General features: G+C 48.6%; 1 protein-coding gene across 3 annotated transcripts in view; it reads left to right on the top strand.

Moving 5' to 3' along the window:
- Positions 1 to 9,257: 9,257 nt before the first annotated feature.
- The window catches only part of SMAP2 (small ArfGAP2), a 38,929-nt gene continuing 24,380 nt past the window's right edge, over positions 9,258 to 23,806 (top strand). Inside the window, exons 1-2 of one of the 3 annotated variants that reach the window (XM_044424821.1) lie at positions 9,258 to 9,926; positions 19,035 to 19,168. Coding sequence is in view for 1 of the 3 variants with exons in the window: in XM_044424820.1 (XP_044280755.1) it covers positions 9,824 to 9,926 (103 nt within the window). In the remaining 2 variants the exon portion in view is untranslated. Of the gene's footprint in view, positions 9,927 to 15,807; positions 16,905 to 19,034; positions 19,169 to 23,806 lie in introns of those variants that run through there. The other 2 variants (XM_044424822.1, XM_044424820.1) reach the window with 2 other exon arrangements.

Here is a 23,806-nt window from a genome sequence, read left to right as displayed (position 1 = left end):
CCTGTGCCAGCAAAGCCCATGATGTGGCTGCCTGTGCCTGATGAAGCCCCACTTTCTTCGGCGTGTCCCGAACTGCTCGCTTTCTGCAAATTAGCATCACTCCCTGTCACCACTCCTGTTGACACTGCCTCTGCGAAGCTCACTTTTTGAGAGTGCCGTTTCTCAATTACTCCAATTAGCACCTCAGGCGGAGACTCCTGGGATCTCAATGCTTTGAGTTCAGGTGCACACGCGTGCAAACACATGCACGCGCATGAAGCGCCATGCCAGTTTTCCTTCTTGGGGGCAGCCTTACTGCAACCTGGAACTTAAGAGCATGAAGAAGTTACTGATTTCGGATGCAAAATGACCATCTGACCACTCACTGTTATGTCCCACGGTTTTACAGATGAGATTAGAGACCAGTTGGTATTTTTAAGAGAAGGTTTTTTTATTATTTCCTATAGGGACGACACTCTCCCACAAGGACGGGATGGGTGCCGCGCGCTTTAGAGGGACAACGGAGTATTTATACCTTGTTACAAACAAAGGGAGAATTGTTTTTGACAGCCTACGCAAGCGAGCTGGCATGATACAGAGGCGAGACGGTTTTGCGGTTAGTCCATATTTTGATACAAAAGCGGAGCGGCTTGCAGCTAGCCTATCCTTTGAAGAACACTCTGTATCTGCCTGGGGCCGTTTTCAAGTCTTCTATTGTGCTCTATTGTGCTGACCCCAATACACAACTGATTGCTCCGGTGCCTTTAAAACACAGGCTGGCCCACAGAAATTAAGAACGTGGAACCTTCCTTATCCCACTTATTTCCTAGAAGAATCAGAAAAATCAATATGAAAGGAAAAGATCCATGACCACGCAGATACACCACAATTCGCTAATGTTTGTTTGACCTACAACACCCATCGACCTTCAACACCCATCGACCTTCAACACCCATCGACCTTCACCACTGGGATGATGGGAGTTATAGGCCAAAATATCTGGAGGTTGCCCGTCACTCCCAGTTTAATGCTGCTCTTATGCCAGATGACAAAAAAGGGCAGGCAAAAAGAGGAATAAATTTGGTTGGTAGGCCAAATTATCTTACATTACCAACAGTAACCCAAGAAACTGCTGCACTGGCTGCTTCTGCTGATAGTGGGCTATGCATGATCTGTTGTTATCTGTAAAACTTCTGTGTTTCTGGGGGACAGTGCAATTCTGTGCACATCTTTCTCAGAAGCATTTCCCACTTATTTATATGGGCCTCTCTCTGTTGTTGTTGTTAGTCGTGAAGTCGTGTCTGACCCATCATGGCCCCATGGACAACATTCCTCCAGGCCTTCCTGTGCACCACCTTCCCCCGGAGTCCACTCAAGCTCACACCAACTGCCTCAGTGACTCCATCCAGCCACCTCATCCTCTGCCGTCCCCTTCTTCTTTTGCCATCTATTGTTCCCAGCATCAGGCTCTTCTCCAGGGAGTCCTTCCTTCTCATTAGGTGGCCAAAGTATTTGAGTTTCATCTTCAGTATCTGGCCTTCTAAAGAGCAGTCAGGGTTGATCTCCTCTAGGACTGACCGGTTTGATCGCCTTGCGGTCCAAGGGACTCGCAGGAGTCTCCGCCAGCACCACAATTCAAAGGCCTCAATCCTTTGGCGCTCTCTCTAGGACCTAGAGAGTCTAGGTAGTCTTTAAAGAATATTTTCCCCTTTCAGAATCAACAGACACCAGTCACAGACACATTTTCAAAAATCACAGACGCTAAAATGAGTGGTTTTGAACTACTGAAAAGTGCACACTTAAGGGCACAATGTTATACATTTTTAAACAGAAATCTCATAATTCCCAGTATGTGATGCTGGCTGGGTTATGCTAGGAGTCGCAGAACTGTCTGTCAGTCTTTCTTTCTTGCCCAAACATGCATGGAAGTGTAGCCTTAGATACCCTCCCCCTTTTCCCAAATGTCCAAAATTGTTTCCTTCCATCTCAGTTCCTTTTAAAAGTGGGTGTTCGACAGGGGGCCCCATGTTTTTTAAGCAGGAAATCCTGCAATCAGGCTGCTCTGCGCCCCCAGCAAAAGCACTAAAATGGCGCTGTGCTGCAAAGCAAAGGGCTGCCTTCCAGCACCTTCTTTGATGGGCCGGCATTTTGTCCTCCCTCCCTGCTTGGTGATCTTCTCCACGATCAGTATTTCCCGTGTAAACCCCCCAGGCCGTGAATTCAGAAGAGCCGATCAGGGCTGCCATGGACAAGGCATTCCGGGGGTGCTCTGAGGGTCACCATAAGCTGGAGATGGCTTGATGGCACATCGCGACCACAACAAACCCCTCCGGGCAGGGACCCTTCCTCGGCCCACGTGACTCTCCCAAGCGCCAGGATCCTCCTCGCCAGCACCTCAAAGACTGGCCGACGATTTCCCCGCATCTGAAGAATCTTAGCGACTAAAATCAAAACAGTAAGTGCAATTCCCGCTCATCTCGGAGCAAGCCGGCACGTGTGCACACAGCGCATTTCTGCGGGCGCCGTCTTCCTCCGTGCCCCCGGACTGAGAGTCGCCAGCAAAGCGTCTGCAGAGCCCGGTGGCCCAGCGCACCTCGCACAGAAGCAGCAGAGGGGCGGGCGGGGGCCCCCCGATGCCGCTGGCCGCAAACGACCGCCCCGCGCGAGTGTTCCCGGGCCACGCAACGGAGAGCAGGCTTCCCTGCGGCCTCCAGGTGGAGGGCGAGAGCAGCCGTCGCGCCGCATCCGCGGGGCCGCCGCCCCCGAGGAGGACGCCGCGAGGAGCGCGCGTTGCGCAGCCGGGCACCCCTCGGGAGCGCCAGGCCCGCAGCCAGCGCAGCCGGGTCGGTGCTAGCGCGGCGCGCAGGGGAACCGCCGCGCACCAGCCCGGCAGGGGCCCGGCCGTCCATGCCTCGCGCGCCCAGGCAGGGCGCGCCCAGGCCATCCTCTCGCGGAACAGCCCCACCGGAGCTTCCCCGAGACGAGGGCGCCCGCCGCGGCGCGCGGCGCTGCCTGGGCGGGAGCGGCCCCGAAGGCCCCGGACTGGGGCTGCTCCCGATCCGGCCGCCTCCAGTCAGGCCGGGCCTCTGCTGGGCCTGGCGGAGCGCCGAGCGTCTCTCGGGTGCCCCGGGCGCGGCGCGGCACCGCAGCGGAGCCCGCCGCGCCGGAGACCTGCGCATAGGGCAGGCGCAGCAGCGGCTCCAGCTCCGCTTCGGGGCCCGCTCAGGCCGGAAGACGCCCGTTGCTGTGGCACCGATCCGGGGACGTCGGCGGGGTGCGAGGCAGCGAAGGACACCTCCGCTTCCGCCGAGCTCGGCTGGTGCCTCGTCGAGCGGGCAGGCCGGCCCTCCGCAGCCCCGCGCCCCGTCCGTGCACTGCAGCGGCCGCGGCTCCCCAGTACCCCCCTCCCCCGAGCTTGCCTTGCGGAAGAGCAAAAGGGAACAGGAGGGTTGGCTCTGGGCAGCAACTGGCTGAGGCAGAGAGTTTCGAGACAAAGAGGTGAAATCATCTTCACTCAGAGGTTCGGAGGGCGTAGGACTGTGCCCAATCTGCACTGGGTTGCGGGCCAGCTTACTGCAAAATATGATCCCTCAGAGACTGCCCTGATCTGCAGAAAAAGTAGCGCTCCTACAGAGGGGACAGATACCACTTTTCATTTAGAAATGTTGATCCCAGCCTGCTCTTGCCAAGAGAGGGCACTGACCACACACCTTGAAACTGATTCTCAGCATAGTGGTTAAGACCAACGTTGTTGTTGGTGGAATTGGATTGCATTTATTGGCTGCCTAAGGTGGCTAACAAAGCTCCAGGTAACCCTCACAACGAGAACCCCGAGAGTGAGTGGCTGGCCCAAAATCGCCAAGTAAACTTCATGGCTGAGTGGGGACCAGAGCCGGGATCTCCCAGGAAGCACTTTTAATTGTTACTCTGCCTTTCCTCCAAAGAGCTCAAATGGTCTGCGTGATTTCTTCCCCAGCCCGTTTTATCCTCTCAACAACCTTGTGAGATAGGCCAGGCTGAGAAAGAGCGACTTGCCAAGTTCCCCCACTCTCATTACTCTGATCACTATACCACACTACCACCAGACAGTTGCTGTGAAGGAGACTCAGATAGACTGTAGAGCATATGTCAATTGTTAGTTGCGAAGTCGAAGTCGTGTCTGACCCATTGCGACCCCATGGACAACACTCCTCCAGGCCTTCCTGTCCTCCACCATCCCCCTGGGACCACTCAAGCTCACACCAACTGCTTCAGTGACTCCATCCAGCCACCTCATCCTCTGCCGTCCCCTTCTTCTTTTGCCATCTATTGTTCCCAGCATTAGGCTCTTCTCCAGGGAGTCCTTCCTTCTCATTAGGTGGCCAGAGTATTTGAGTTTCATCTTCAGGAATGGCCTTCTAAAGAGCAGTCAGGGTTGATCTCCTCTAGGACTGGCCAGTTTGATTGCCTTGTGGTCCAAGGGACTCGCAGGAGTCTCCTTGAGCACCACAAGTCAAAGGCCTCAGTCCTTCGGTGCTCAGCCTTCCTTATGGTCCAGCTTTCACAGCCATACATTGCAACTGGGAGAACCATATGCACTTTTGTTGGCAGGGTGATGTGTCTGCTTCTTAATATGCTGTCTAGATTTGCCATAGATTTCCTCCCCAGGAGCAACCGTCTTTTAATTTCTTGGCTGCAGTCCCCATCTGCGGTGATCTTGGAGCCCAGGAAAATAAAATCTGTCACTACCTCCATTTCTTCCCCATCTATTTGCCAGGAAGTGAGAGGACCGGATGCCATGATCTTAGTTTTCTTAATGTTGAGTTTCAAGCCAACTTTTGTGCTCTCCTCCTTCACCCGCATCAAGAGGTCCCTTAGTTCCTCTTCACTTTCTGCCATTAGAGTGGTTTCATCTGCATATCTGAGGTTGTTGATATTTCTCACAGCAATCTTAATTCCAACTGGTGATTCATCTAGCCCCGCCTTTCTCATGGTGTGCTCTGCATATAAGTTAAATTGGCAGGGTGACAGTATACAGCCTTGCCAAACTGCTTCCCCAATTTTGGACCAATCAGTTGTTCCATTTCCTCTTCTCACTGTTGCTTCTTGACCCGCATATAGGTTTCTCAAGAAACAAATAAGATGGTCTGGTACTCCCGCCTCTTAAGAACTTGCCACAATTTGTTGTGATCCACACAATCAAAGGCTTTAGCATAGTCAGTGAAGCAGAAGTAGATATTTTTCTGGAACTCCCTAGCTTTCTGTATTACATTGAGAAACCACCCAATAGTCAAAGCCCTCTGAATGGATGACAAAAGACCGAAACCCTAAAACTACATTTTTGGCTTTAATTATTATTATTATGCATGTATCCTGCCTTTTTGGATGACAAGAACCTTGACACGTGCTGGCCTGGTTCACATGAGCCCAGTGGCTGCTACTCTTCGCAACCACTGTGTGTGTCAACCATATTTCTCTGCATGCGGACAAATGCTCATGGTGTTGGTAGGTTGTTTGAAAGTTGTGGCCCACCCCGAACAAGCCATTCTGCCCGTCTCCGCATGACACAGCAAGCCAGCTGCTTGTTTCAGCCCAGTAGAATCTGACCCTGACTAAAACCCCAGGATGTGCAAAAACTGATCAGGCTGGCACTAACACAGAGGGAAAATAAGCCATGCAGGATTATACAGGAGGGGTGAGGGCATAGCTTTATACGTCAGGGAAGGGATAGGATGCAGTGAGACAGAATGCAGTACAGAAGGGGATTCGATAGAGGCAGTCTGGGTGACACTTAGGGGTTTTGATAGGGAAAGAGACCTGACAGTGGGGTATGTTATCGCCCTCCAGGTCAACTTGAGACCCTGGATGATGTGCTGATAGATCAGATTCTAAGGATATCTTGCGGGAGAGACACAGTAATTATGGGAGATTTCAATTATGGGAGGGTTTTTCATGCAGAGGATCCAAGACGCGGCGAGGTGAGGGAACATCCTTGACCTGGTCTCAACCAGGATAGATAGATGAAGTACAGATTAGGGGAGCTCTGGATGCAAGTGATCACTGCATCCTTTGAGATCAGGGGACTGGGGACGTGCAGCAGGTCGAGCACTAGAAGCTGGGATTCAAGAGGGCCAACTGAAGGCCAGACTGGGGAAAGTCTCCTGGAAAGGTTACTGGAAGGTAAGCGAGTTGAGGAGGGGTGGATGGCACTCAAAAGGGAGGTTTTGGAGGCGCAAGCCTTGACGATACCTCTAGTCAGGAAGGTGGAGAGGCAGAGGAGAGCGCCGCCATGGATGCGAAAGGAGGTGGTTAGAGGGATTAGACAAAAGAGGAACCTCTGTAGGAAATGGGTACTGGGACAAATAGATAAAAGGGTATACCGGGAGGAGGAGGCCCGTTGCAGGATTCTTTGCAAGGCTAAGGCTGATTACGAGCTGAGACTTGCCAAGAATATCAAGAGCAACAAAAAGGGCTTCTTTCAGCATGTAAATAGGAAGAGGAAGGGGAGACAAGTGGTACCGCTAAATAAGGAGAAAGGGGATCCAGTGACTGACATGAGGGAACAGGCACAGATGCTAAATGACTATTTTGCCTCTGTTCTCCCCAAAGCAGGACGGGGGATATCTGCATAGGAGATTAGATGAGGCTGGGGACTTAGGGGCACAGATTAGAGTCACCCCCTAGAAGTCAAGTGCTCCTCAGGGCACTGGATATTACAAAGGCTCCTCAGGGTACTGGACATTACAAAGGCGCCAGGCCCTGATGGGTTACACCCGAGAGTACTTCAAGAGTTGACGGGTTCTCTCATGCCCACTGGCCTCCATTTTTGAGGCCTCGTGGAGAGATCCCAATTTTCAAAAAGGGTAGTAGAAGGGACATGGGGAATTACAGACCAGTTAGCCTTACATTCATTCTAGGAAAAACAATGGAAAGGCTCATAATAGCGAGAGATCTAGTGATGCTAGATAGGGAAGGGAGGCTGACAGCCACACAAAACGGTTTCCAGAATAACAGGTCCTGCCAGACAAACCTTGTGGAATTCTATGACAAGGTTTCAAGGTGGATAGATGGAGCGGATCAAAGTGCCCCATGATATCCTGGTTGAGAAACTGAGGAGTTTTGGGATACACCAAAGCACTGTCCAGTGGATTAGGGCATGGTTGACTGACTGAAAGCAGAGGGTAACCAGTAGTGGGGAATCATCAGGATGGCGGCCAGTGACAAGCGGGATCCGCCAGGGCTCTGTCCTGGGGTCAATCCTGTTTAATCTTTTCATCAATGACATGGAAGAAGGGGTGAACAGTCTGCTGATCAAATTCACAGACGATACTAAAACTGGGGCGGTGGCCACAACTGAGGAGCAGGTACTCCAGATCCAAAAGGATCTGGACAGACTATGAAAGTGGACAGGAGACAACAGGATGGCGTTCAATGTGGGTAAGTGCAAGGTCTTGCACTTGGGGCATAGGAATAGGTGTCATAAGTACAGGATAGGGGACAAGTGGCTGGAGAGCAGCACTTGTGAAAGGGACCTCGGGGGTTCTGGTTGACTGCAGGCTAAACATGAGCCAGCAGTTTGCCACCCTTGGTTGCATAGCCAGAAGTGTGGCTTCTAGATCGAGAGAGGTATTACTACTGCTCTATACGACTCTGGTGCGCCCGCAACTGGAGTATTGTGCTCTGTTTTGGGCCTCTCATTATAGGATGAATATAGCCAGGTTAGAGTCAATGCAGCGCAGGGCCACAAGGTTGGTGGCCGGATTGCAGGGGATGGGGTATGAGGCGAGACTGAGGGAACTGGGTCTCTTCAGCCTGGAGGAAACTCAGAGGGGATCTGTTGGTGACATACAGGTATGTGAGGGGATGTCACACATGGGTAGAGACCTGTTCTCCCCTGCAGAGGAAGGCAGGACGCGGTCCAATGGAGCAAAGCTCAGGGAACCAAGGTTCCATTTAGATGCCAAGAAGTACTTCCTGACAGTCAGGACCCCGAGGGTGTGGAATGGGCTTCCACGAGAGGTTGTTGAGGCCCATTGATGAGGGTGTTCAAAGACAGGCTGGACATGCACATGGTGGGCATGTTGTGAGTGGAGCTGGCTGGATCCGGGGGTCAGACTAGATGGCCTGGGAGGTCCCTTCTGACTCACTCTGTTTCTGTGTTTTCCCCCTCCTAGTGCCTGCTGGTTTTGAGCCACTTAAGCAGCTCAATCACCCTTGCCAGGTTGTCATGAGCCTGAATCCCTCCAGGGTGGTTTACAAGCCATTCAACAAACCAAGAACAAGCCGTGGTTTTCAGGTGACTGACTATTCACCCCAGATGCGTTTGGACATCAAGGGCATGACTTAACCAACTAAGCAGCATGTGACCAGCCCAAGCAGGGAGGGAAAATAAAAAATGGGGGCTGTAACTACCTTTTTTCAAAAAGTTGCTTAGCCATAGAACTATAATTCAAGACCCTCGTCCTCCTGCCAAAGCAGCTTCGTGTAACGTTTTCCCTGGCGAGGAGATCGGTAGATTTCAAAAGCCTGCCTATTTTGGGGGAGGGGACCTTTGAGTGTTTCTGGAATTCTTTCCCACTGTTTTCATCTCCGCACACTCCCGATTCATCATTCCGTTGCCCTTCATTCACTCCTCCGCTCATTCATTCATGCCTCGCGCACCCCCTATCGACTTCGCCCCACCCACGCTCCTCTTCCCCCTCTCTGATTGGCTAATCTCACGGTGCGATTTCCCTTCCAGACCCCTCCTCCTCTATCTCCTCCTCCAAACCACGGATTCCTGCTCTAGTCTTAAGGCGATCCAATCTACGAAGGGGGATGGTCCGCAGCGGAAAGAACGCTGCGCGCGTCCGAAACCAATGAAAACGAGGGGGCGCGGCTTCGTGGGCAGCCCCGCCCTCCGCCTCCGCTCCAGGAGCCGGAACTATTGTGCGCGCGCGTGCCTCGGCAGCCTGCCGCTGCCTGGAGACGCCAGTGGAGGCGGTGCGCGCGCACGCACGCACGCCCTCCGCGCTTGCCTGCCGGCCCCGCCTTCGCACCGCCTCGGGCGCCCGCGCGGGGGTCTTCCTGCCCCTCTGCTCCTCGCCCTCCTGGAGAGGCCCGGACTAAGGGAGCGGGCCGGGGGGCGTCGTGCCTTGGGGCCCGCGGCCGCGTGAGTGGCGCTCGGGGAGCGCGTTAGTGCCGGGCCCTGCGGAGGCCCCCCGGTGCGGCGGGCGCGCCTGAGGTGCAGGCGCCGGGGGCGTCCGAGCTCCTGACAGGAAAGCGCGCGCCTGTGAGGGGGCCCCGGGGAGCGGGGGGCCGTGCTGCGCAGCCTGGGCTCGGTCGGGGAAGTGCAGACCCTCTCCCGGTGGGCCGCGGTCGCCCGCGGGGGTGCTTCGCCGGAGGGCGCGCCCCTGGGCGCTCAGGGACGGTTGCGCGAGGAGGGGCCCATGGCCGCCTGCGGGCGCGGGGGGGGGCCTTCTGAGCTAGCGGGTCCCGCGCGGGCAGCGCTGTCGCCGGAGGGGCGCGGCGGCGAGGTGCTTCCGAGGCGTGCGGGTTGTGCGTGTGTTTCCGGGGCATGACTTCGGTGGGAAGCTCTGTGGAGGTGGCACGAGCGGCGTGACAGTTGAGGTGGGGGGTTGGCGGGAGGCCGCTTGGCGAGGAGGCGGAGAGAGCGGCTGGGGGAGCGAAGAGGCGCTTCTCTGCCCGGGCCGGGGCTTGGTTATGTTGAGGACCGCGAGCTGAACTTCGCGTGGGGAGCGCTCCTCACCAGCAGGGAACGAGCCCGGAGAGGCCTGCCGTAGGGAGCTAAGGAAGGCAAGGGCATCGCCACCCCAAAGAGGAAGCGGCCCGTTTCGCACCCCTGTGGAGCCATCTCTTCTCTGCAATGACGGGCAAATCGGTCCGGGATGTGGACAGGTACCAGGCTGTCCTTGCCAACCTGCTGCTAGAAGAGGAGAACAAGTACTGTGCGGACTGCCTAGCGAAAGGTAACATGCAGTACCTGGGAGTGCAGTGCGGGTTCGGGAGGGAAGCAAAATGCCCTGAGCTTAGTTGTCCTGCAGAAGGAGGCAGAGTGGTGGAAAGGAACTCAGCATGAGAGGGTTTTGTCATGGTTGCTTGAGGGATGCTTCCGTCCTTGTAGCTGGTGCTTGCTTGCTTGTGGCAACCGGTTATATAAGCATGCACCCTTAAGTATTATTACTATCACTATCACTAAAACAATCATGTTGCTTCAAGCAGCAAATGCTCTGCGTTTCAGATTGCCTTTATTAATTGTGTGCTAACAGGATGCCCTTGCAGGTCCTGCAGTGCCCTTTGCCAGAAATGCTTGTTCCTTAAAGATCGGCAAGGGATGAAAAGCAAACAGGTTGTGAAAACACTCCCTCATAGTGGATAAATGGGGAGAGGGATGCTGCTGGCTTTGCATTTTTGTGGGGAAGGAAGAATTAACCTGACCAGAATTAAGGGGGTGCTGTATGCAGTTTGTTGCATAACAGCATTGACTGGGCAGATTGATAACACAGACTGTAGCTAGAAAGGGCAGGTTGAGAATGAATTCTGTTTGCATGCTGATCAGGGCAGTTATGGCAGGGAAGGCTCAGAAAAGAGATGGGAAAGGTGAACTTGAGAGTTCAAACCTTGCAAAAATATCCACCATAGGCAAAGTGTGCCATCTGGAGCTTCTGTCTTTCCAAGTTCTTGCTAAAAGTCTTGAGTGTTTTTGTTCTTTACATCTAGCATGTTTCTAGCTCTCATAGTTGTAGAGAAAACTTCAAATCCAGAAGGGTCACAAATGAGCATATAGGTTAAGCATCCTTTGTCTCCCCCCTCCCCCTCCTCCCAAATGCTAGTGGTTTCCAAGATCTATATAAAAAGTACCCAAGAAAAGTGACTCAAACTATCCCCCAAACTCTTTTTGGAAGACTCAGTGGAAGGATTTTGCTCATGGTCTGACTGATTGCCAGATCTGGAGTTCAGGTCTCATCAAACTAGTTTGAAAAAAAGTGGCGTAGTTGTTAAGAGCATGGGACTGGGACTCAGGCAATCCAGGTTCGAGTCCCCGCTCAGCCATGGAGACAACTGGGTGACTTTGGGCCAGTCACAGACTCTCAGCCCAACCTACCTCACAGGGTTGTTGTTGTGGGGATAAGATGGAGGAGGAGAATGATGTGAGCTGCCTTGAGCCCTTTGTAGGAAAAAGGCAGGATATAAATCGGGAAAAAATGAGGGTTTTTTAAACCTCTTCTAGCATATCTCGCCCTGTTTGCTTGAACTATGCAGGGCATTGTTGAAGCTATCTGGTCTGTGGTGAAATTAGCTACCTGTAAGGCAGGACTTGGTGGCCTTCTAGTTGCTTTCTTGAATTGAAGATTCTCAGGAGCCTGTCAGTCTAGAAGCATATTCTAACTGTATTCAGACTGCTTACATTTTATAAATGTTGTACAAAATTCTGACAAGACTAGTAGTTCTTCCATAAGGCTATGTGTGATTTTAAACAAGCAGTAATTTAATTTATGCAGAGCCGTCTCTGATTCTAGCAGAAGGATTGATGTATTTTGGAAGTCCAGACATCAGACACTCCTGGTGTGTGAAGCTTCTAATCTCAGTTTTTGAGTTTTTGATTTGCATCTGGTCCTTTTATTCTATGTGCATATCACCTTCAATACCCCTAGGCTGTGGCCAAAACAAATGATTGTTGCATGGTCACAGGGGGTAAAGGTTGGTGTATATTCCTTCAAACAGCTACCTTTCTTCAAACTGAGTGCGGGGGGTGGGGGAGTAGCTGTGGAGGGGGATAAATTTCCTTAATATGTCTTCTCAGTGCTGCAGGTAAGCAGAGATGGTCTGGGATACTTACTTTGCTGCAGCTATAAATATAATGTCATGGAACATCTCTACAAGCACACCCCCATTCCATCCCTACTGTGGCCCTTTAGACCTAAAAGGAAACACTAGAGCAAAGTTCTTACTCCATTCTTTTGTCATTCTTTTGTGGTTCCTCAGAGGCAGTTCTTGCTTGATGTGAGCAACCTGAGAAATTGTTATTGAGCCTACTCGGGCATTGTGTTACCACATTCTTTTATTTAATATAACACTGTATTAAAGCATTATGTGTTCTTAAGTCTGCTTTAAAGCTTAAAATCTTTGTAATCAATCAATGTGAGATGCATTTTTAACCGGTCTGGTGGAAGGTCAAGCAGTATTGCAAGTAGGCCCAGAAAAGCTGTTGGCCCTCAAAACCCTTTGCCTTTTTTCCTGTTTAAGCATGCTTTGGATTGTACCCTTAATGACCTGGCTACACACACGTAGCTAGGATGACCATTTGCTAGCCTAGAGCAAAAACTAGCAACAACCAGTGTCTGCCTTGATCAGGAAATTTATGGTTTTAAACTCAAACCATCACTGTAAAAATATGTTTGTTCATTGCTCCCTGCTTTTCAGCCAAGATTGGCTCTCCAAATGGCTTAAAATTAAAATTAAAAGGGTTGTTACAGTGGTGATACATGGGAATATCTTGGTCTGTGGTGGTTGATGCCACAGGTCAGGTTTTGTGTTCTCCCTTCCAGAGGGAGGGGCAAAAGTCACTGCAGACAGACTGGAGGGCTTGCCCAGGGTGGTTATGCCAACCTGCAGAATCAGCAGTTGTGGCTGGAAACCAGTGAAGCTCTTTCAAGATCTGTGAGCTCTGAGTAGTCTGCTGTGTTAAGCATCTTGATACCTACCTTCTGTTCTTTAGCAGCAGTCCTGCACAGAGCTTCTTAAGTACCCTGTTCTAAAAGGGGGCAGCTTCTGATATCACAGTACATAAATCCTGGCAAAATATAAAGGTTGGCCCCGATTCTGAATTGTGTAGGAAGGTGGTGGTGTAGTTGCTCTAGATTAGTGCAGAACACAAGGTTGTATAGAGATGTGAGTTTTGGGGAAACTAAAACGATCAGAGCCCAGAGTACCTGCTCATGAAAATGCTTGGTACAGCAGGTGGTTTGGGACATAATAGCAGTATGGGCAATCACATAGAGCAAATGGAGAATGCACACAGTCTGTCTCTGTGTGTGTCGGCGGGGGGCGGGGTCACTCAGTGAGGCTCAAGAAGGTTGGCAAAAGGATTCCTTCACCAAGCATGTGCTTAAATCACAGAATGTATTACTGTGAGAAGTGGCAACGGCCTCTCACTTTGGTGGCTTTAAGAAAGGTACCTGGATGCAGAGGCAGTACATCTTTGAATATTGGTGGCACTTGGGGAGAGCACTTTACTCTTCCTGTGAGCTTCCCAGGGGGACTGTGGCTGTCCGTTCCTGGAGGCAGTGCTGGCCTGGACTAGACGGGATGTGGGTGCTGTTCCAGTGAACGTTTTTGTGATGTCTGTAAGAGTTCCAGTGTGACAGTGAGACTGCCATTGCCAATCCAGTGCCCTCCAGGTGTGAGCAGAGATGGACTGGCACACATACCTATGCAGCCCACAGAACATGCATGCTGTGACTCCTAAAATTTCATGGCTGGAGGATGCAGGGCTGGAAAAGTTTGTGAAAAGGAGTTCACAAGCAAGATAACCTTTTCCGTTTGGTAGAAATCAGTGCTGCCGAAGAAAAATCTACAGAAGTGCACATGATTGAAAGCTTTATCTAGGTTTCTCAATGGCTTGCCTTTAGCAGAGCCCTGTGCATTCCCTTGCCTTTGAAAAGGGTGTCCATTTCTGAACCTCTTTACTTCATCTGCCTTCCTGTTTGCTGGCTGCAGACTCCTGCTGGCTTTTGCCTAGCCTCCCCATGGCTGAGAGCTGGATGCAATTTCACTGGCAGTTCCCTGAGAAACCCAGACTGACATTTCTGCTCAGTGCTCTTGTTGGCTGGAATCCCTCTAAAACTCCATGCAGTCTCTTCTTCATAACAACATTAATGTCATTGTTAATTTTTGAGTAGCCTGTAAAGGAACAAGCTGGTGTTGATAGTGTGAGTAACATAAAATTGAATTATGCAATTAAAATGAGAAGTGAGTCATGCAATCAGCAGTTAAAATCCAAACCACTATCCCAAAGAATGTGCAGTTGCGAATAATATGCCAATGTTGAAATGCAAAGAACAAAAAGAGAAGTAGGGACAAAAAGCTTAAAGGGGCGGAAGTCAGTGCAGGGTAGGGAGCAGGTTTTGGGCAAGGGGAGAGTGTTGAGGTGGGTAACGTGATGGGCCAGTGCGATTCGGGCTGCTGGGGTTCTGGATTCCTTTGCTTATCAGCTCCTATAAATCCTCAAGGCGGTAACGGTGGACACTTGTTTGTTTTTGTAAAGTTAAAGTTGAGGCCAAACAGTCAAGGTCAAACAGGCTTAGCCAATATGTCACGTGGACTATGTGGGTGACCTCAGATACTCTCCAGAATCCTTTACATCATTCAAGGATATCTTCTCAGGCGCGCTTGTGCATAAAAACAGAAAACCTTGGGGCAGAGACATAACAGATATGTTAGAGAAACTTGAAATTTCTCTGTGTGGGAAGACATTGCATTTAGCCCATTGAGCTGCAAGTGACTGTGCTATAAACCTTACGGGCAAAGTTATCATCCAGCTTGTGGGACCTCAGGCTGGAGAAGAGAGTGCTGGTCTCCTGTAATAGAAGGGCGGAGAGCTCTTAGGGAAGGGACCAGAAAAGAGGCAGCTTTTACAAATCGGAGAGTGGCTGAGCTCTCCTTGGGGGTGCGGGGGGGGGGGAGGAAGGCATTTGCTTCAGTGGAGCAGTCCCCTGAGCCAAGTTTTGACATTGAGCTGACTCTGGGCCGGATCACTGTGTGCAGAGACTGCGGATGTGCATGGCGATCTGCCTGATTTAAACTCCCCTTGGGATGCTTTTGTGGATGGGGCTTTCCTGCTGCCTGCATGCATGCTGTACTGGGGTCCAGGAAGAATTTCTGCCTAAGGCTAGGTCAGTTAAACCCTTATTTGGGAAAGTGAGTGGGCAGGGCTGGCAATTCCCTTTCTTTGTCAAGTGTGTGGTAGCTCATTACTCTTAACTGTATGTTTTGTTTCCCGCCCCTATTCCTGTGTTTGGTTGTGCAGCATTTTGTGGTCTGGTCTGCATCCTCCACAATAAGGCCTGCATAGCACAGGAGTCAGTCATTACTAAATGGAGAGTACAGGATCTGAATCTTTGGTTCATTCTGGTCAAAATGCAGCAAATCCATTACTTAGGATATCTGAATAGAGCCTCCTCATTCAAAGGCAGTATACCTCTGTGCACCAAGTACTGTTGACAAGCAAGGGAAAACACCTCTTCTTATCCTGCCCTCTCTATATGCCTTTTATTTATTTCTTAGCAGTGCTTCGCTTCAGTTCCACATTTGAAATGCATCCCAAAGCAGTTTACAAAAGAACAAAAACTAACACAGTCCACACATGGAGTGCTATCATGAGGATGTTCAAAGATAGCTCCCAGCTCTGGGGAAAGCTAAAGTAAGCAGATAGGTAAACACAACAGCATCTCAGAGGAAAAATGTTCCTCAGGACGGCTGTTGGTGCAGAAAGGGCTGTTCTGTATCACTGCCAAACATGATTCCCTGAGCTGTGGTGCCAAGGACAGCCCCCTCCTGAAAGCAGCAGTAGCCTAGATATTGTTAGAGGGGAAAATCTTCTTGAACTAGTCTTGTCTAGAGATGAATGGAGCCTTGTAGGCGAATACTAGCCTAGCTCAGAAGCAGGCTTTCTGGCAGCTAGATCCTCTTGCACAGGTATAATATATGCATGGTTAGAAACCCTTGTCAGCTGAGCAGCAGCATGAGCGCCAACTTCTGCACCATCCTTATGGGCAGCCCCACTAGAATTACCTAATCTTGAAGCTGCTAATACATGGATTACATTGGCCAGACCATGTCTGTCCAGGAACCAGTGCAGTTGACAGAAGCTGCCCTCCTGGGTGCTCCCAGCCACAAGATCACTCAGTCCCCCAGTGAGTGTGATGAATCCAGGAGCACCTGCAAACTGCCAACCTGCCCCTTCAGGGTAAGTGCACTCCATCCGGAGCTGGTGATTCCCCCACAGTTCCCTGATCTGGGAATACTTCACTCACAGTGCTGCCATCTTGCTGGGATTCTGCTTCAGTTTAATTTTTCCATATGTATCTAATTGACCTCCATTAGACCTTTGGGCTGCTCTACCAAGGGCGCTTCTGCATTCTTATTGCTAGAGGTTCTTCCTTAAAATATATATAGTAATATTGCATGCCTGTAAAAATACAGGATAGCTCTGCCTCTCTTTGAAAATCTTGTCTGCTGCTTAGACTTGGAATTTTAAGCTGCAATTTGGAACCTCTTGATAAGATTGGGGTAGCAGGTTGGCACAGAAAAAGTGAGTTGCCTGCTCCTGGCTGGAGAATGTGGGGTTGAAAATATGAGAACAGATTGCTGGGTCAGACCAAAAGCATATCTCAGCCTTCTCCAACTTAGAGCTCACTAAGTGCTTTGCATCCCATAGGCACAGTCAGTGATTACAAGTGCTCGGAGTTGTAGCCCCAAACATCTGGAGGGCATCCCATTTCCCTCCACTGCAAGATCTGGGGCAGGCCACAGTATCTTGTGCCCTTTCTTTTTTCGGAGGCACATGTTCTCCATGTTCCCTTACCTTCATAGCCATGGGTTAGACCTGCAGCAACCCTAATCATGATTAAATTCTAACTAGTTTTTCCTTTCTGCAGTTTGCAAAACTGTTCTGATCCTGGCTGAGATGGGAATCCCAGCTAAGGTTATCCATGCTTACATTTGGTGCAGGTACAGTTCGCAGCCCTGGTGAAGGCTGAGAGAAATTCATTCTGGAGTTCAGAAAAGATCCTAAGCATGGTTGAGAGATTGGTTAGTGATATCCTCTCTGGGCCTGGGTCTTTGAGGGCCATATTTCCAGGTCCTGTCTTATGCTATGGTAACTCTGCTGCAGATTTGGAAGAGCTGGCTTCCTGTACCCTTGAAGAGAAGAATGGCTGGCACCTGTAAGTGTTGACATGCTTTTGTCGTTTCAAAGCAGATATGACTTGAAACGTAGCACCTCATGCGGGTTTGGGAAGCACATTTGGGAGGTTGGCCAGGGTAATTTTTTGAACCTGCAGTTCAATATTCAAACGCTGCTTTAGGGAACTTGAGGTGTGTTTTGTAGAATTGAGATTGCAAAGTGAAGGAGACCTGTCAAATGGATGGATGTTTACATACAGCAGCAAACATTAATTGGCGCATAACGTGACTGAATCCTGATTGCAGGGAGTTTAAATTTTGGGTTTCTCTAATTGCATGACCGCCTGCACCCCCACAAACACACCCCTGCCTGCAGGTCTGCAGCGGGTTTACCTGAGGCTAATATGATTGCGGTGCTTTACCTTTTATTTAAAATCATGTGTGCCGTGCTATATATTCCAGTTATGAACAGACTTTATCTGTGAAAAATAACTGTCTACATGGAAGGCAGAAATGAGATTTAGTTGGATGGTAAACATGCTTATTTAGCAGCAAGCCCTGTTCTAAAATTAAAGAACCAAGTGCTGATCTCTAGCCCAGTCCAGTGCTTGCAGTAGGACTTATTTACAGGTCTGTTGTTGAAATATGTGACTGAAACAGGGCTCCATGCTGTGCCTTCTGGAATGCTGTAGTTGTAGGACATTCGAAGGAAGTGACAGTCCCCATACAGCCCACAACCGTGTGTTTAATCTGGCTGAAACTTGAAACAGTACCAATATAAACAAAGATATAGGTCCATGGGCAGGTTGTTCCAGTTAACAGCAGTTGTTTGAGCTGGAGGGATGAAGGCAATAGAGGAAGTAAGGGCAAAGCCTCTTTAGTTTTCTCACACTATCAGCAGAGCTCCCAGTTTTTCAATCCAGGCTGCTTCCCTCGTGTTGCATAGCTTGTCTTCCTCAGAATATCCTGTTGTGTTAACATCCTGTGACTACATAGCAAAATGATGAAATTGCCCTTTGTTCCATGCTCATGATGCTAAAGCTGAGTCAGGAAGCTTAAGAAGAAATAGGTATATGTTGAAATGATTTCATTTCATCAGGGATGGAAAAATTATTTCGTATGCCCACTATTCACAAAGGTTTGGCACTGTAATAAGAAAAAGATAAATTGCTTAAATTGCGGAGCTGGCCACGTATAAAGTTTTGGCAGTAGCTTAGAGTAAGCACAGACATGGCATTGGAAGCACAGTTCAGTTTTCTATGACTGCCTGAATTTAGCAGGGACTGGGGTGGGTTGATGCACTTGTAGCCCTGTGGCTGAGTAGGCTGGAAAGCATACAAGCAATGCTGGTGAAGTCTCAGAAGAGAGAGTGGCAGATAAATTGGACCTTCCAGTGGTTGGCAGCTAGACTTCAGTGACTTTCCTCCTGACAAACAGGAGCAAGGCAAATAATGCAAATTAGCCTGTTTTGCATAATTATTCAGTTTGCAGAATGTGGGTTGCCTGGACACAGTTCCATTTCCTTTTAAACAAGGTAGTACGCACTTTGCACTTAATGTTAAAGCACCCTCAGGGATAACTATTAGTTAGAAGTCCCTTTTTATCAGTCATAGTTAGGTCTACTCTGTCTCCAGTGTGTGTTCAGTTAGGTTTGCTGTACCTTTGCTTGGCTGTGGCTGTCATAGCTGGGTTGCCCTACGAAACATTTGGCCTCCTCCATCTTCCCCATTTATAATTGTCTTTTCCCTAACCCCCTGCTCTTTGTTCATTGGGCCTATCAGCATTCTGCTCTCCTGACTGCCAAGTTTCTTTGGGGTATTTCACATGGATGGAAAGTGGATTGTGATTTCCTCTGAAGCAGCCAACATTTCTCAGAGTAGCTGGTTCAAATTGCTCACATGGAAATAGAAAAAACTGAAGGCTTAGACTTGGTTCCCAGTGGTTACCTCAAGTGACTGATATACCAAGAAGGAGATTGCCTTTAGAGAGGTTGCTTAAGGGCCTTATTATTTTCATTTCAGGTGGTTAATGGTTTGCCAAACTAACAGGAGTGTTCTTAAGCATGTCTAACTCTCTCTCGTCTCGGAATCTTTAACACTAAACTGATCACACTGTGCAGACGTACTTATCTGATTCTTCACCTTTCCCAAACTCTTCCTCTCTGCTTCCAGATCCACACCCCCTCTGTCCCACAGGTTTCTTTGGATCCAGAACCACTTGTGACAAGAGCTGCAGGTTCTTCCCAAAATGAAGCCCTCGCCAGCGGATCATTGCAACTTCTGCGGTGTCTGCTCATCAGCATAAGGTTGCCCCCATAACTCCTCCTTCAGTTTGTTTGTTCTACCCTCCCTTGCCTCTTCCTTGCCCCAGCGTGTTGTGGCAACGTCTCCTCAAGTCCCTCTCCGAAAACAAACCCACAAGTAGCACACTGACAAGTAGATGCAAAGACAGTACCGTTGGGTTGGCTTAGAGTTGTTGGTATTTGACACGGCATTTACTCATTTCTTTAAATACTGAATGCTTCCCATGAGCAAGGCTTCAAGAATATTTTACATTCTGGGGCACAGACATTTTTCCTTGCTTCGAGTTGGCACCAAGCATCACGACTCTGACCCTGCAGAGAACTAAATAAATATTTCAGAACTCTTGGGTGCCAGCTTCAGATTTCTAGGTGCTTGATAGATTGCCAGTCCCATCCTTGGTGTTTCTGATACAGTCATTTAATATACATGGCTACCTAATCAAGGCAGCTGAACAAAGGCAGATAGGATATTTGTTTGTGTACATTCTTACCTCAGACTTTGTTCTAAAAGCATGGTTGGAGGGCAGATGCCTCTTTCCTCCATGCTGAAATTGTTTTCTGGATTTCCATCTAGGTGCTTAGCTTATTAAGATAAAATTCTATGCACAATTGCTCTTAGAGTGTCACAGCTAGAATCTTACCTTTTTGATTGTGCTGTGTTTTGGTTTGGTTTTAATAGTGTCTCTGTATTGCATGCTCTTGAAAAGTTGATGTATACCCACGGCCTCACAACTTTAGGATGTCCTTAGAGCTTCAAGGTAAAGCCAATGACCTAAGGCACAAAATGTGTAAATGTCCTTACAAAAGGGCTGTGATGTGCAGTTCGTGGCATACATAGCTTCCCGGCCCTGTGGTCAGTCACTCAGTGGCTTCTGTTAATGTCCAATGCCATTCCCCACTATCAATGTAAGAACTGCCATGCTGAATCAGAGCAGAGGTCCATCCAGGCCAGCATTCTGCTCCCTCGGTGGCACACCAGCTGCCCACAGGACTTCTCAAGCAGAACATGAGAACCACCTCACCACCAGCAACTGCTGTAGACAGACATGGCCTCTGATACCAGAGTAGCATTTAGCCATCAGGATCAGTGGCCACAGATAGTCCTCTCCCATGCATTTCTCCAATCCCCCTGAAAGCCACCCATTGTCTGTATGTGTTGCAGAGGGCCTCCTTTGTTCTGGGCTTGAGGTTCCGGAATGACCTTTGTGGGGAAACATGGCTGGTCCCTTCATTGTTTGCTATATAATAGACTACAAAGACATGCATTTTCCTTGGGCATTTTGGGATATTCCTATTTATTTATTTATTACATTATAGCCCACTCCTTTTCTCCTCCAAAGAACCAAAAGTGGCTTACCTAATGCCTTTTCTCTCCGTTTTACCCTCATAACTCTGTGAAGTTGGTTATATTGAGAAGTAGTGGCTCGTCCAAAGCCATGTGGGGGCTAGAACCCTGGTCTTACATTGTGGCGTAAGATCTAACTGCTACATCACACTGGTTTTCAAAGTGCTGGCTTCTCAGGATGAGATCTGTTGGCTGTTTTAAATATTATTTTGGATGTATTTGTTTTTGCTGTGGATATCAGCGTTTCATTTTCTTTCATTTATTGTATGCATCATACAATGACATGTTTTCCTAAAATGCTTATATGTGGTTTGTTGCCCTACCTAGGATTTGCCTGGCAGATGATTGAAGAAAACATGGTTTATTTTCTAAATTCCTAGCTTGCTTCCCTCTCCTTTGGCCTGTTCCATCTTTATTTCCCACATACTTTTACAGCTCTGTAGTATTGTCATGTAAAGCAACTGGGTTTCTTTTTACCATTCTTGATTCTGTTTCATATGTAACAATAATTGTTTAAACAACCCAGAGTACATAACCCAACAACAAACAATGGGTTTGCATCCTTGGTTGTTCATAGTTTAACAAACCATAGTTAACAACAAACAACATAGAATTTAACCTGTGGATAAATAAACCACGGGCTGTCATTATGTGGGAACCAGGTGAATGTCCAGGGAGATAAAATTCTGTCCTCAAGGCAGAATTACAATAGTTGCTAATTAATATATAGTAAGTAAGACTGGAATATCATTCTCAAATTATTTATTTAATTTATTTATGTACCACAGCATCTCTAGGCAGCTCACAATCAGACAATTAAAACCATTATAAAAATTATCCATTTCTGTGATCTCAGGAGCTTGGATTAACCACTGATTTCCAGAGAGTGTTGTTCAGCCTTTACATCTGGTCAAGACAATGTTTGACAACCAAGAGTTGCAACCTTGACTGGAGGTCTTCATGCAGAGATTTTAAAAAGCCATCAGCTGGGGAAGTTTTAACTCTGGCTTTTCCTGAACCAAACAGAGAACTGGACTACCTAGAATACAAACCTCCACCAACTGCAATTCTAGATTCATAATAAGAATTCTTACGGCAGCTTGGCACCTGCTGAATATGCATTTCTTTCTTGCTGTAACAAATTAGATTTTTCTTGTTGATAAATGCTACTTTATTTATTTTATTCATTTCATTTTTATACTACCCTATAGCTGATGCTCTCTGGGAGGTGTCTACTTTAGAAGAAAAGCAGAGTATGAATGCTCACAGTGAAATAACCTGGAAGAGATAGAGATTGCAAACTGAGTGTAAGGCAGAAGTGGACCGCTGGAGTCCCTCCAAACATTTTGGCTTTCAAGACATAAATAGACAGATTGTGGCCCACCAGATATTTGGTGTGTGTCTCACATCATACTTCAACATTGGCTGTGTTGACTAGGGCTGATGGGAGTTCTAGACCAAAGCATCTAGACAGAGCCAAAAGCTGGCTACACTAGGTGTAAGGTCTAGTCCCTGAGCTTCGTGGAAACTTCATGCAAGATGACAAGATATTTTTGGTGTGGGAGGCTCCTCTGCTAATCTTGGCTTTGCAAATGTCTGTAATGGGTCCTGCCTTTCATGGGTCATGCATATGCATAAGGTGCATAGCCAAATCTCTGACACTGGCAAGCTGAGGCCAGTGCCATATCAGTGATGAAAGCAGCTTTTTAGACTGGGCAGAACATCCAACATACACGGAATTCCTTACCAACCATGAGAGAAGTCATGGATTCCCCACATTTTCTGATACCCTTGCAAGCTATTTGATGTTTCAGTCGGTCTTTGCATCTACAAAATGGTGGTTGCCTGCTTAGGAACAATGACATTTCACATGCCCTTTTTCCTGAGCCTCTTAGCCATGGCACCTGTGCCAGGTTGTGAAAGGGGAGCCTCTTCATTCGTGATGTGTGTGCATGGCAGACAGCTTCTTTCTGTAGGAAACTGAACTTTTCCATTTAAATTTTAAAAAAATACAGTGGCTGGTTGCTATAGTGACTGCTTTATGAAATGCTTTTGAGAGATGTCAAAACGCCTTCATAAAACCCACATGCTGGTCTAAAGTGTGAATACTGCTTGCTCTTGGAACAGAGCCTGCCTGGAGTTTAGCAGAGAATTTCTTTGGCTGGATATTGATGAAAGCAAAGATGGGTTTCCATAAATATGGCTTTGGGCAGCATGTAACCTGAGAACAGGCTCTTCTTTGACAAGGAAAGACAGTAAAATCAATTTGAATGGCTACCATCGTGGGTTAGGGCTGGAGGACAAGCTCAGGTTATGGATTCCGCTTTCATGCTTCCTTTCATTGTAGATACAGGGTGATGGGCACAGCTGGGTCTCTACCAGTCCTATCTTCACAGCAACATGTGAAATAGGTTATTCTGAGAGGGCCTTTCTGACCACGGCTCATTGTCCAGGAAGATAGATCCCTATCCAGTCCTCTTCTATAGAGATTTACTTTTCATTTTCACTGAAACACAACTAAATTGTAAATGACCAAGAAATAAGGAGACAGCATTGGTAAAAGGTGAATGTATGCCAATTGAAGAAGGAGGGAGGGAGTTAAAAAAAACCACAAGTCCACAAAGGTAAGGGGAACTAGGTCAGAGGATCTTTCCCTAAAATAGACCAGGTTGGGGATGAAACAATTTGTCCTGAGCCACAGCTGACCTACTGTTGCTAGATAGACTTTTTCTAGATGGGCTGTTCAGCCTGAGAGCTTGGAGTACCGGAGGGTCAGCAGGGCATAGGAATCTTGGAAGAGGCCTCTGAGCTTGAGGATGGGGTGCCAGGTGGAGAGGGCACCATCCTTAGGACTGTACACTAATGTATGCATCATTTGATTTCACAAGTATTACCTAAACTGGTCACTTTCTGTAATCCATTTGTCTGCCGTAGAATGACTACACCTTGCAGGGGATTTGAGGACACATTTTAAGGCATGTAATTTTGTGTACCACAGGCTGGCCTGCCCAATTGATCCTCATTTTTGCATCCTTTGAACTGGAAGTGCACCCTCAAAGAATATCACACTGCAGAGAAAGAAGCATTATCCCTTTAAATGGGGATGGACAACTTGTAATCCTCCAGATGCTTTGGCCTACAACTAGACCTGACTGACAGTGCTAGTGGTAAAGGATGACACAAGCTGTAGGCCAAGCTGTCTGGAAGTCCACAGGCTTCCCATCTCAGCTCAAAGGCTGCTTCTCTTAGAAGAACTTCAGGGTGCTCTGGAGCCATTTTTGAAAGCCATGGCCCAT

This window comes from Varanus komodoensis, unplaced genomic scaffold (assembly GCF_004798865.1).
Source record: "Varanus komodoensis strain SLA01 unplaced genomic scaffold, ASM479886v1 scaffold15, whole genome shotgun sequence".
NCBI lineage: Eukaryota > Metazoa > Chordata > Lepidosauria > Squamata > Varanidae > Varanus > Varanus komodoensis.
Note: the sequence above shows the minus strand (reverse complement) of the source record. Positions and strands in the feature narration are given on the sequence as shown.